General features: G+C 46.2%; 1 protein-coding gene across 3 annotated transcripts in view; it reads right to left on the bottom strand.

The window, feature by feature from the left end:
* LOC8040686 (protein shifted) overlaps window positions 1-14545 on the bottom strand; it is a 42799-nt gene that overhangs the window by 13936 nt on the left and 14318 nt on the right. For all 3 annotated transcript variants that reach the window (XM_029986369.4, XM_029986368.3, XM_029986367.4), the window contains exons 2-5: window positions 9913-10052; window positions 8547-8652; window positions 3112-3255; window positions 576-680 (exon numbers count right to left, since the gene is read on the bottom strand). In XM_029986369.4, coding sequence (XP_029842229.1) covers window positions 576-680; window positions 3112-3255; window positions 8547-8652; window positions 9913-10052 — 495 coding nt within the window. The remainder of the gene's footprint in view (window positions 1-575; window positions 681-3111; window positions 3256-8546; window positions 8653-9912; window positions 10053-14545) is intronic.

Raw genomic sequence — 14545 nt, 5'->3', positions numbered from 1 at the left:
AATTTTTTTCTCGCAAATTTGGTGCTTCATAAGTGTTCTTAGAGACGCGTCTTATACACAGGTGCTATGCTAATTTTTACTTCGAAACTTGCGAAAAGTGGGAAGTGCATCTTGTACAACGATGCGTCTTATACACCGGAAAATACGGTAGTCTTACCATTCGGTGCTCACTGGCGAAAAAGTGTGGAGGAGGCACTATCAAAAAATTCTTTAACTTATTTTTTTTTCATTGTCTCTTTCGACAAGTGGTAGTTGTACAAACTACCACTTGTCGGCCATATATAATTGCATCGTGACTTTGTCACTAGACCTGTTGCAAAATCCTGGGAACTGGCTGTGCAGGCTTTGCAGCACATTTTTCAATTGGTCTTTTGGTTCAAGGGGTGTTTCTTCTTTGTGTGATTATCCTCCCTTACCTTCATGTAACACATTTCTGCCACACCTTTTACTGCTGCAAGAAGCAGCGTAAATTACTCTTATCTAACGAATAGCCCTGGTGCAAGCGGCGGCTGTTTGCAGCTATGGCTACTATACACACTAGGGCCAAGGAGGACTAAATGAAAAGAGCAACTTGCCTGTTCTGCAGTAGCGCCCCATGTAGCGCTTGGGGCACTCGCAGATTTTTTCTGCATTGCAGCGTCCGCCGTTGGCGCACTTCCGGTCACATTCAGGGTCAGGACCTGCAAACCACGTGAAGTATATGGACGTGAGTTCGCTGATGACCCGCCATTTTGCAGACACCCTTACAGAGAAAACCTTTTAATGCAGGATCTGTTATATGACTGGCTCCTAGCAGTATTTTGTAACACATGTTGCTGCAACACGGATTCCTTAATACACACTCCTGTAATGCGAGAGCATTACACAAGTATTCACCAGAAAAAGAAGCACGGGAAAAATTACGGAAGCATTCAGTTTTGAGCAGTTGTGAATCCCCAACTGCACCAACAAAGCATGCAGGAAAAGCGAGCATGCTCACACATATGGTGAGAAAGTGTGCAAGAGGCAAGGTTGGAAGGGAAGCAGCACATGCTTTAGATAGAGATGGAGAGACGAGAAATAGTAGACTGCAAGAAATAAAAACTTTTTGCATTTTACTCCTGCTTGAGTGCTACAACTTTGGCAGGGTTTCTTTCAGAGATGCGACACGCGACACACGATTATTCATGCAGACAGGGTGGCTGTATTAAAGGGGTACGGAAACAAAAATTTAAATATTCAAATTTCGTTAAGAAATGAGTCAAGCATGACGGATAATAACCGTAAATGATAATCGCACGTTTGTATTTTGAACGACTGGCGATATTTTTCGTTCCAAACGGTGCACTCGAGCAAGCTCTCAAAGAAAAGCGAACGGAAAGCGCAATTCGTCATGGGATATCCGGCGCAAACAAAAATAGAAAGAAAAGATTTCCCGCGTTCGTGGAGTAGCAAGGCAGGCGTGGTTATGAGCTTTGCCCTTGGTGGCGTTGTCAGCGTTGTGGTGGTGTCAATAGCGTCAGCGCGTTACAACCGAGCCGTTCAAAGTACCCGTGGGGTGACGAGCGTGTGGCTGGCCCAAGGAGCACGTAGCTTCCACAACACTGCCAGCTTAGGGCTGAACGGGGTAGGGAAAGCAACTTTTGTTTGAGTTTTGAGCGACGGGCTAATCTTCTAGGGGGAGAATGGCTGTTTCCGGTTGCACGAACGAGGGTCCCAGAAAGAGGGGAGTCCTTTCTTTCCGTCTTCTTGGACCGTTTGGTACAATGCGCGATTTGTGAATTGAGAAGGAAAGCTAAGAAGGAAAATGTTAAAATTCCAAAAGGCGGCGCTGCTCCGAAGGAATCTGCTACGTCACGACTACGTAGCAGATTCCACAACGTTGCTAGATTACCACCCAAATAGGCTCCGCATGGATCCACCAGGTGCACATTGAAAGATTGTTTATATAACTTTAAAATTAGTTTTCTTGTGCCTTTCAACGGAAGACTGGTGTTTTTGAGGTTAGGATGCAACATGCAACACATTCAAGCAAGAAAATGAGTGCTGAAATTTCGTTTCCCTACCCCTTTATGGTTTTCAATCAACACTTGTTTCAGTTGAGTACATAAAAACAATTAAACATGTGCAAATAGTGGATTTCGAGTTTCAAGTGAAATCAAAGTGGACTGTGGTTTGGGCCAAATATTCCCGAATCAAACATCGAATAGTTTCTCCAAGCCTTTCACTACTGACCCAGCTGAACTTGCGAAGGTTGTTCCCAAGCTTCCACTTGTTCATTTGTAAACTAATTTCAATCTAATTACCGTAAAATATGGAGCCTCCGCACATTCCACACCAAGCGGCCATTCGTAAATGTTGTAACATCTGAACAAATATGCGCAGTACAAATATAGATAAAATTTGTGACCTAACAAGCGCCCATCCCCCACATTCTTGCGATGGTCTCCAAATTTTGAGTGGGAACTTGATTGGTACTTTATGGTATATTTTTTGACTGTGGTCCAAGAAAGTCAAATGACTATTTGGATGGCAAGTAAACAATGCATTCAACATAAAATTAAACCTATATAGATCCCTAGCTGTATATCTTATTGAGAAGATTTATAAATATTCTTGCTATATGGAAATATATTTTTTTCAGTCACGAATGAACTTGGGTTGTAATGGCATACCTACCTGACATACGCTCATGCATAGTAGCCAGATTAATTTAGAAAATTTTAATTTTCCAAATGTAGATATTAACATTCATAAAGTTTCTGTTTCTTTTTTAATAAACCAGGCGCGCCTGTGCCCATTCACGTTTTGAAAGTGTTCACGTTTTGAAAGCGGCTGTAGTATTTGTACTTTTCGAATTGTTGAGCGCGGCGTTTTTGCCCTGTTGAGTGCGCTTCTCAGCGAGCACAAGGGCATTGCGGAGAAGCAATACCCGCGGAACCGAGCTCCGCGAATGTGGCTTCTCCGCAGTGCACCGGTGCTCGGTAAGAAGCGCGTTCAACGGGGCTAACCTGCCGTCAACACTTCGAAAAATACGTCAAGTAGTTTGGCCGCCTTCTTGCTCTACCTCCCGTACACGTTTGTCCAAAATAAGTTTCATCCATTAATTCATTGATCCGCTAAAAGCCTTACTGTTGTCTGCGCACTGCTTCTGCAGCCTGAGGCGGAGCGGCGTCCCGCTGAGGAAGCGTCCCTTGTCGTTCTGTATCCTGAGCCCGATGCCGAAGGATGCTGTTCCGCTCACGTTGCCCAGGCATGGCAGGAACACCTGAAACACTGTGAAGCGGAGGTTGGCGCCAACACTGGGGTGATTGGAATCGTACAGGGTGTCCTCGAAGAAAAAACAAACAAAAACATTTACAGTGTTTTTTGCACCGCCAAAATTAAAAACTCAGCTTCTTTACACAAAAGCAGAGCTAGTGGTCTGAACCAGATGCCAAAGTTTTAGAACTAACCGTTATTCCAACTAAAATGTTATAGGTGATTTTCTGAAAATTTCGATGGGAAAATGGCGGCCGACGGCGAAGACCACTAGAGATCAGTGGCGAAGACCATGGGTACATGGAACGGAATGGCGTCTGCTATCAGGAACGGAGCCCGCCCCATTTTTCCCATATATATTTTCAGAAAATCACTCGTAACTCCGCAGCACACGTGCCTGTGCCGCAGGTGGCGTGATTAGTGCGACGCAAGTAGGATGCCTCGACGCAAATTTAGAGCGGATGAAATGGACGTTTTAGGCGCGCTTTACTGGTTAGTTTAGATTTCGAAACTGTGTACAAGGTTGACATTTCTTGCCTCACAGCGTCCACTTAGAATTTATTAATAATTTTTTTTTCACGTGGGCATCAATTCTCCAACTACATTATGCCCAAAAGAATGAAAAAAGTTAATTGAAAGTTTTTAGTTAATTAGGCAGCTAATTAACCAGTATTGCCTTACTTCCAGTGGCTCCCAGGGTCTTCCCAACCTAACCCCAAGAACCCTAACACAAGTTCCTCTTCTTTTTTTTTCAACCGATCATTAATTCACGTTACTGCGAAATTCACATGATGCAATTCATGAGGGGGCTTACGGTCTCGGCGACGCGCGACGCCACAGCAGCCCCACACGCTCGTTTTCTCAAGCTGCTCAGCGGTCCGCGTAGTCCGCTCGTAGTCCACCAGGCCGGTCCAATACCACCTAGAAGACAAGGCCTGCTCGTTACGTCATCGTTTGTGGACCCCCGACCCGCCCCAAGTGGCAAACACGCTCAAGCTCGCGGCTCGGTGAGAGTACGCGACAAAGCGGCGGACGCGTGCGTCTTTTGTGTAGCCGCGTGTTAGCATCAAGCTCGTTGTGCGACGCTGCAAGGCGTACACGCTCGCGGCGACGCGGACGCAAGCTAGGCAGTGCTGCGTGAATCCACGAGCGATGACGTTAGAGGAGGCGCAGACCTTGTCTTTTAGGTGGTATTCAGTAAGGCTGGTGGAGTTATACACCGTTACATATGTACGAGTCCTCAGCCCAGCACGGGCACGTTCGTCGCTTCGGAAAGCGGGCGAATCATGCGCCATACACACATACACTGAAAATGGAACCTCTGCTGGTACAAGCACGTGCAATGCCAAGCTTCTATATGCACTATGAAAATTAAAACCCAACTGCGTGGGTAGCAGGTTTGCTACCCGTACTGAGACGGCCATTTAATCAAAATTTCGTCTACATTGCGCTCGTGAAATTTATTTCGCCTACGGTTCGCGTGCCTGACCGAAATCTGAGTGTTTATAGGTTGTTTGCACATGACGTCAATTCGCCATTTTGTTGTTGGTTTGTTTTTTCAAACAAATTTAGTACTATGAAAGATTACATCGAAACCGGTTGAGATGATGTCAGAGGTGCTCTACGCATTTGAGGGGCATGCAAATCCTTGGAATGCTCGAGTTTGGCACACGCCAGGCAGCTCACAACAACAAAATGGTGGACGAAATTACGTCAGTGAAAACGCCCTATTGGGAGTTTGGTCAATGGGAGGAGCTGGCAGGAGCCGGGGTGGAGCGGCGAAAGCGTCGCTGTCGCCAGCGCCGCATATTCCCCCCGTGATGAACTTGCGAAGTAAGAATGCGCTAAGATGACCTTGAAGGATTCGCGTAGTGTAGCACAGGTATCTTTTGTTTTAGGGGCGAAGCTCCTTAGAGCCTAGCCTTGTCCGTCCGGCGTCCGTGCTCACATCGATCTTGCTGGTGCTCGCGCTCGTGAGCGCCGCATATTCCCCCCGTGATGAACTTGCGAAGTAAGAATGCGCTAAGATGACCTTGAAGGATTCGCGTAGTGTAGCACAGGTATCTTTTGTTTTAGGGGCGAAGCTCCTTAGAGCCTAGCCTTGTCCGTCCGGCGTCCGTGCTCACATCGATCTTGCTGGTGCTCGCGCTCGTGAGCGCCGCATATTCCCCCCGTGATGAACTTGCGAAGTAAGAATGCGCTAAGATGACCTTGAAGGATTCGCGTAGTGTAGCACAGGTATCTTTTGTTTTAGGGGCGAAGCTCCTTAGAGCCTAGCCTTGTCCGTCCGGCGTCCGTGCTCACATCGCTCTTGCTGGTGCTCGCGCTCGTGAGCTCACGTGCTCACGAGCACGTGCTCACGTGCCCGTGTAGGAAAAAAAAATGTTTGCGCAGTTGACAGGATTCGAATCTGTGCGGGGAGACCCCAATGGATTTCTAGGGCATCGCCTTAACCACTCGGCCACGACTGCGGGACGAGTAGGGGGCTCTGAGATGTGGTAGTAACTCAAGAGCTGGGGATGTCATGGATGAAACGTTGCATGTAGCCGCTTAGCGTCTATACAGAAGAGGGCGCTGCGGTCAAATACGTATATAATCGCGTTAAACTTTGCATGGCATTGGCTCAACGTTTATCGACGAGAGGGCGCTGCGGTCAAATGCTCAAATGCGTATGTAACCACGTTCCATACCACACATCCTCTTTCTGACATGGATGAAAACGAACGAAAGGCTCGGCATGCTGCAGCTCAGCGTCTACGCAGACAAGCACCACCAGAGCTTCGCCCCAATCAACATCATTCACCACGTGGAGATGCGGCCATTTTTTGGATAAGGCTGAAAGTACATGAATGTATAATTGTAAGATATTTGTGGAAAAGAGTTTCAAGGTGCCGAGTGTGTTTACTGAGCCAGGAAAGGTGACATTGACGAGAAAAATTTCCTGAAACATTAGGCGAAACTGCAAATGTGGGGTGTGCATTCGGGGTGTAAGTTAAAAGGCTGAATCCTTAACTAGAAATTGTAATTGGAGGGTAGTTATTAAGCTCATTGCCTCCTTTAGGGGAATATTTATGGCTATAGTCAGTGACTGGTCAAGAATGAAGTGGAAGCTCCTCCCACCCCTTTCCACTTCAGTAGAGCAAACGGTGGAGAGGAGGTCGCCTCCTCTCCAGGGTTCGCTCTGCTGAAGTGGAAAGAGGCGGGAGGAGCTTCCATTTCGTTCTTGACTTGTCACCGACTGTAGTGGTTGGTTACAAGAGCTGTCAATCATCGCACCCAAGGTCACTAAAACAATTTCGGCCAATGACGTGCCCTTATTTTCGCCCTATTCTTACCAATTAATAATCAAACTCCGCATATACGGCTTTACAGTAAGGAAAACAGAAGCGCCTCTAGCGAGCCTCTCACCACGAATAGTCAGCAGCAGGGCAAGTGCAGAGCAGGTGCAGAGCACCTCACATTGGATGCCTAGCTGTCCAAGCTTATAAGATGCTGAACTGATAGGGAAGGTTAAGCTCACGCTGAAGGTGAGACAACTGAAAGACCTCCCTGCTGTTCTCATCCGGTCATAAACTATTGGCCTTCGCTTTGATAAAACCCACGAGACGGAGTGAGCACACCACTCAAAACAAATCCTACAACCAAACATCTAACTCAAATAGGCATAGCCACTTTGTCCTTATGACCGCTCCAACTTTTTATGAGCAGGCTTCAAAATTATCCAGGAGAAAAAATGTCAAGTGCACTCAGAGTGATCTATAAAATATACATAAAATGATATTATTCAAGTAGTATTACTAGATATCATTACAAGTCACTGAGCTCAAATCATATGTATAGCTCAAATCATGTTGCAAGAAGCCACGAACAACCCATTGCGCGGCCGCGGTATTCACGGCCAGCCGCCGCGGCTCTAAAAAATCGCAACTGCCACAGTCGCCACGGCTAGAAAACCATAACTAAGACCACAAAAGGAAAAAAAATTTGAAGTTTAATATTTTAATAAAAGATCTCGACATTAAAGAGTAGACTGATCCCGGAGGCAGTGTAATTTTTTAGGGATCCGCGATATTGCACTGCCTCCGGGATCCGAACAAGTTTCTCACCCCGGCCCTTTGGAGCACGCTTTTGATAATACAATTTTCGGCTAATACGTTTTATTTCTAGATTCCCGTGAAAATGTATCAAAGAGATTGTAATGTACATTACTTGCTTTGGTGATCGGCTATCATCAGTAGCGTAGCACGGGGAAAAACACATAAAACTTCAGCCCCCCCCCCCCCCCCAAGAAAAAAACACACACAAAAACACCTAATTGATTTTATAATCTACACATGCATTTTGACCTCCGCACTCCAAGTCATGAATATCCCAGCCATCCTCAACCCCCTTTCCCCCTCCCCTCCCCCTCCCCTCCCCTCCCCCCCCCCCCCCCCCCCCCCTCGAAACAAATTCTTGGATACGCCACGTGCTGCTGAACACCTTGTGCAGTATGCATCTCGCGCTACCGAATAGACCGATCTCACTAACCGCTCATTCACACTGGAAGCGAATCCGCGTTCGCAAAGCGGTTGCAAACGCGGTTGTATAAAGATCCAGTACAATTGCACGCGCACTCGATGACATTGAGCATGCAATTGTACCGGATCTTTATACAACCGCGTTCGCAACCGCTTTGCGAACGCAGATCCGCTTCCAGTGTGAATGAGCGGTAAGCGTTCGGCGCAAGCGCGACGCCGCCATAACTTTCGTTCACAGGAGGCAAACGACCGTGCATGCGAGAGCTCGTGCCGTTTCGTGCTCCGCACGCGAAGAGCTCCAGCGGGGTTGCCGCGCGTGCAGAAAGACTAAAGTTCCCTCGATGCAGTGGCGTCACAAGGGGAGGGGGGGGGGGGGGGGGGGGGGGGGGGGGGGGTGGGCGCCCCGGTTGCAGTGCTCAGGGGGGTGTCGCGGCGGGTTACCGCCCCGTGTGCCGCTGACCCTTGTGACGTCACTGCCTCGATGCATTGCGGCATCGGTGGCATAGCCAAACTGGCTAGCGAGATCGGTCTGCTTGCTTTTCTCGTCAAGAACAAGTATGAATGACCACCAGCATGGCGCGATGACGTCACGAAGAAGCTATGTGGTATTTATTCTAGCACCGGATACCCGTTGGGCACGTTTCCAGCAACGGCGCGGTATTAAGATAACGATCGCTGCCTCCTTGTTTAGGAATCTGTGCAGATTTGACAAGCGGCCCCGAATGATAAGCGTAATTTACAGCGAGCATCCCGGAGTGAAGCGGAGGAGGTTTGTTGCCAACCTACCTTTCGGTTTCCTGGGCACCTTGCCCTTAGAGGCCACGGAGAGTAGCGGGTTCGCGAGCACGGAGCTGTCGAAGGACTCCAGGACGTCGAAATCGTAGTAGTAGTTCTGAAACGGGGGTCACACTGTTATCGGCTTAACTGCGACCTCATCGTTCATGGGGACGTAAGCAAACTCAAAAGAAAAAGGAAGGTCTCCGAGCCTGGATGAACATGGTGTAAACAAGTTCTGCGTTTGTATTTCTTTTTTCTCCTTTTGTTTAAGGATGGTAGTAGGTGGTTACAAGGTCGCGGATTCGAGCACTTAGTTGCGAAGTGTTTGCAGTGTCTATGTGTGTATCTTTGAACTGTGTGGTTTGTTAGAGCAAGCGCAGTTTTAGTCATTTTTGATTTTCGGATGGCAAGGTCGTTTCTTTGTGTTCAGTTGTGAACCCTTTGCGTTCGCGGAGGACAGGGTGTTGGTTGTGCTGAACTGTGACCCTTTGTGTAAATGTTTCGTTGCCGAGGTCAGGGGAAATAAGAGAAGGTTTACCTCCGTTTTTGTTAAAAACTGTGTGTGTGTTTGTGTGCTTTTTTTTTTTTTTACCGTTTTGTTCTATTATGTTCTCCTGTCGTAGAGTTTCGTTGCTTCTGGTGATTGCAGTGACTAGTGACAGCTTTGGAGACGTGGTATATAAGGCGTGTACGAAATAAACTTTGTAGCTAAGTTTGAGACGTTGCCCGTACTTTCTGTCTTCCTTTGCGTTTTCAACCCCAGTATCCTACCCCAGTATCAGGGCTCGCCTGCACTCTGATTACTTTGTCTTAAGACGTGACGTCAAATGTAATAGGGGGGGGGGGGGGGGGGCAGTCCAGCTTGTTACCGGCGGGTTACAAGACATTTAATAATGTGAAATAAATGCAAAAAAAAAAAAAACAAAAAAAAAACACAATAACCTTACGCTAGAAAAAAAAAATCGCAAAACACAGTGTCTTTAAGACTGCCTGTTCGACTCGCAACAATGTAACATTAAGACCTCTTCTTGTCGATCTTTCTGTCGTCACCGCAGTTTCGGGCAATTTCACAGTGCTGAGCTTACACCTCTCTGCTTACACCAGCTCACTTGTGCCGTCACATTTTGTTCGGTTATATAACATGTGACGTCACTCCACTGGAGAGCGCGGGAAAATCTGGATGCCAGTTTTTGACATCACCTTTACCTATTTGCCGTTTTCTCAAAAGAAATTTTTAAACTAAAAAAAATAATGAATGACATGCCGGAAAGAGAAAAGTCTGGGCACGCCGAACACATGTTGGGTAGCTCAAGAAACTTTAAATAACGCATGGCAGTTGTTCGACCCCGAGGCCATGCGGTCGTGCTTGCGGTACCTTGTTCTCACCGGCCTTCCAGGTGAAGTTGACCGAGTTCACCTCGGACGGGATCACCGGGAGGTACTTCTCGAAGTTCGGGTCCAGTATGTACGGAAGTACGACGCCGTCCAAGATGGCGAAGATCTCCATCGGGAAGCCTGGGTGGGGGAAATAACAAACATCGCGATGTGGTTTGTGCACCTCCCGCGAGCGCGGCGCTGCGTCCGAACGCCGACCTATCGAATCCGGGAGCGTGTTTTCAAACGTCATCTCGGCACGCAAAGGAAAACAAAACAAAACGACAACGACAACGGAAAACGTGTTGGTGTTAGGGTGACCACCCGTCCCGTGACTCGCGGAACTGTCCTGCGTTGGGGGCTCGTGTCCAGCGTCCCGCGAGAACTTCTAAAATCTTCAAAATGTCCCGCATTTCACATTGTCGTACAATTCACTCCGCAACTCATGGTGCTGCTGAACAACGGGGCAGGGCGAAGCGCGGAGGTCGCTGGTAATCATGTGAATCGAAATGGTACGCCATTTTCCATCCAAGCATTGCGGGAAGTGACCGTCTTTTTTGCAGGAGAACAGGCGCGCATGCGCCGTTGTGCGCGCGCCGTTGTGCGCGTTCGCGTGCGCAAAATATTGTAAGAAAAATGGCTCGCCAAAAGTTTAAATATAAAATATTGTAATTATTTTCAGATTGCTATGTCAATGCAAAAGGATTGCTGCCGATTTGTTTTCTTTTTTTTTCTTTTTGTGAAGACAGTTACAGTTGCACAGGTCGGAAAAGAACATCATGTTAAAATTTCGTGAAGGACCATGTTGCTAAAAGTAAGCGTTGAGAGGAAACAATAACCCAGAAAAAGATTTACTGTTTCTTATTTCCATTTGATGCATTGAGTTCTGCTACAGTCGATATTTATGTTTTCAACTTCGACACATTTAATATGTTGGGCATTCAAAATATACATAACAGGGAATGGAAATTATTTTAGCTTAATTGCTGCACTACAATTAGCAGGTGTAAAAACAGTACAGTATAATAAATGTGCTAACAGAGTTTCGGATTGTTGTGTGCGTGTTGATAAATTTCCTTCATTACCCCCCCCCCCCCCCCCCTCCCTTTCCCTTTCGTCCCGCAAAGGTGGACACCACCTAGGGTGACCACCTTCGTTAGCAGGAAGGTGGTCACCCTAGGTGGTGTGTTTAGCAATATGTATATATATATATTTTTTTTATTTCTCAGTTACTACTTTCTTTGAACCACAAATATGTATTGAATAACTAATGTAAGTTATATTCTAGACAGCTTAGCTTTCTTTTGGAACGACCAACAACGTTGGGAACCACTTAGAAACAAGGGGAACGACGCTCGTTGACTTCGAGCTCATGTGGCTATGGATTGGATTTATTATTTCACCAATTAAACGTCCAGTAATTCCAAGGAGCTTGAATTGAGTAATTCGAGGCTTGGCAGGCTTCCCTTCGAGCACTCGAGTACGGGAATCTGGACTGCAGGGTGTGCTCCGGGTCCCAGTGCTCAACGCGGACAAAGCGAGGATGTAGTTGTTTAACTACGCTAGTAGTGGGATGGGAACCATTCAACTGTGAAACCGTGCGATAAAAGTGGTCGTGCAAAGTTTGCCAAATAAGTCATTATCGTACCTGCCATCAGCAGGGCCAACTGCAGCGAAGAGTATTGGTTACATAAAACAAAACATTCAAACTTTACAGCTCTGTTTAAACATGAACGAGTATCGCTTACATCTCGACTTCTCCACTGCACTATATCCTTTATATTTAAAGAAAAAGATATAATAAAAAATAAATATTTTTTTTGTGTTTGCTACAAAGATGGTTGAATGGTAACTTAGTGACCTGTTAGTAACCGGTTCAAATCTGTCCAAAGACACCCAGATGTCAGCTGTAGAATATGCTACCGAAAGTCATGCACTTTGGAGAGTTGTTTACGCAAGTGGAAGCTTTCACCCACAATAAAGATCGTAAACTCACGAGTCGCACTCGTCAGCACCCACACATCATGGGACCATAGCCTTCGAAGTGACCACAAAACAGACCTCTTTGTGTGGGTGTCGAAGTAAGTACATATTACAACAATTAAAACACACTAAAAACAAAGCCAAGCTTATGCAAATTTTAGATAAACTCAAAGTAAAAACTCAGAGCGCCTTGAACATCAGAAGAAAAAAAAGTTTCATTAACGACACCGACGACACTTCCGTATTTTTTTTTTTTTTTATGGTTTTCGTTTTTGACATTACGATCAGGACTTCCTTCGCCAGGACATCACGAGGTGCCATCCTGGCTACTTATCATCCATTGCCAACTACAAGTTCGACGGTGCGTGTAAATACACGATGGAAGGTTGGAGTCATCGCGTTATCAGACAAACACCGCGAAACTTCACGGTCTGGCATTGTCCCTATTTCCGTCGACGAAAGCAAAATGAATACAAATCAATACGTCATAGCGAGCATTTGGCCAATCGCGAATGCTGACCAGACACAGCAACGCTTTTGGTCGGGCACGTCGCCGATCCTTTCGGCGTCAATGGAGCTTTCGAAGAAATCCCAAAAGGCCACGCAGAGCGCTCAACGAATTATGGGAAAGTCCTGTGCGTTCCTTTCCTCAGCGGTCTCTACCACGTGACACTGTAAAAAGCGAGAGAGAGAGAGGGAGGGGGAGGGGATTTATCCAACACGGCTAACGCAGTTGGTCGCACGAACTTTAAACAACCCTGGAGAGCCACTTTCTCGCGAATAAAGGACTTAGGAAAGGCAATCGCTGCTATGAATGACGGTGAATGGCATGCGCAGATCGTACCCTACGGTATGAACTGCGCATGCGCTATCGCAAAAGTCTCTCACGTGCACTGTTCGTACCGGACGGCCCACCGTAGCGTATATCCGATGTGCAAAAACGGTTCCCTAAGACTTCCTAATATGTTCAGACCTGAAGGACAATGAGCGTGACAAAATCCGATAGCACTAAATAGTCCTCACCGTCGACGCATAATCAAAATGGGCCGATTCCTCCACGACCAAGGGTTGAGCGAAGGAACGAGGTTCGTCTCTTTGGCGGGATATGGCCTTCATAAAATCGTAATCTGTAGCGAAGCACCGCAGAAACACGGTCCCGTTTGTTGACCTCGCCTTCTTGTTGCCACTTTGAGCGCGCGTCCTGCTCCTAATTTCTTTCTTGTTTCGGTGTTGGCATCTGGTCATAAACTGGTACACTTGAATGTTACTCCGTTCCTTCTTGGCCATGCTCGGCCTATCGCTGTTTATCTGATAGCAGCGTTCCGCGAACGAACACGTGTCAGAATGGCGAATAAAACGTACACGCTAAAAGCTGAAAAAAAAGGATGTACAGCAGGAAAGTTGAGTCTCCTTTACTTGACTCGTTTCGGTTCTCTCCGTTTCTCATCAATGCGGACAAACAGAGACTCGTTAGCGAAAACACAATAAAAAAAAGCTCACTGAGGAATCCAACTGTGGAAACGACCGACTATGTATAAAACCAAATTCACACCGCAATAATAAAAAAAAAAGTTAAGTACGTGCGAAGAAACGAAAGTCAAAGTACAATCACTAATATCTTCAAAAAAAAAAAAAAAAAAAAAAAGATAAAATGAAAGACGTTTACAGATCTCTGTAATACCAAATTGGAGCGCAGCTTTTGAGGAGGAGGAGGGAAGGGTACGCCCCTCCTCCTCTTCCTCCGTCAATCCCTCCCCTCTTCCTGCATAATCCTCCTCCTCCACCATACCCTCCCCTCTTCCCACACTTTCCCCGCTAAATTTAGCTGAAAAATTAACGCCACGTGACCTCAACACCATTTCCGTTTCCCCTCTAAATTTCGCGAGAAAAATGACGTCGCATGACATCGTGTCACGTCACCTATGAACAAATTCAGTTTGTCTGCTAGATTTAGCGGGAAAATGACTACACGTGACCTCAACACCAATTCAATTCCCCGCTAAATTTAGCGATGAACACGCACACCACAAACCAAGGCCCTGTTAACACATTTAATATCCTGTGCTGTTTGTACACCTGCTAAGTGTATTGCAGCAATTAAGCTCAAATAATTTTCACTCCCAGTGATATATTTTTATGCCAAATGTGTTATTATATGTTTTGAGGTTGAAAACAAAAATCGATTGTAGCAGAACTCAGTGCAACAAATGGAAATAAAAAAAAAAAAAAACTAACTTTTTTTCGGGTTATTGTTTCCTGTCAACGTTTACATTTATCAACATGATCCTACACATTTTAACATGACTTTTTTTTTCGACCGTTCTGAGTTGCAGGCTTGTTGCCTTGTGTAGCTGTCTTCACTAAAAAAAAAATACAGCAACTCTAGCTTCTACATTGACACAGTGATTTGAATTTAATGACACAGTGATTTGAATATAATTACAATATTTTATATTCAAACTTTTTGCGAGCAGTTTTTCTTACAATATTTTGCCACCAAGTGGAGAGGCACAACGGAGCATGCGCATCGGTTCTCCTGCAAGAACGACGGCCGCTTCCCGCAATGCTTGTATGGAAAATGGCATACCATTGGTGATTCACCCGAGTACCAGCGACTTCCGCGCTTCCCTGCGTCTAGTATTCCAGATCTG

The sequence above is a fragment of the Ixodes scapularis genome, unplaced genomic scaffold (genome assembly GCF_016920785.2).
Source record: "Ixodes scapularis isolate PalLabHiFi unplaced genomic scaffold, ASM1692078v2 PGA_scaffold8__174_contigs__length_109621045, whole genome shotgun sequence".
NCBI lineage: Eukaryota > Metazoa > Arthropoda > Arachnida > Ixodida > Ixodidae > Ixodes > Ixodes scapularis.
This window is presented reverse-complemented; position numbering and strand designations above follow the sequence as displayed.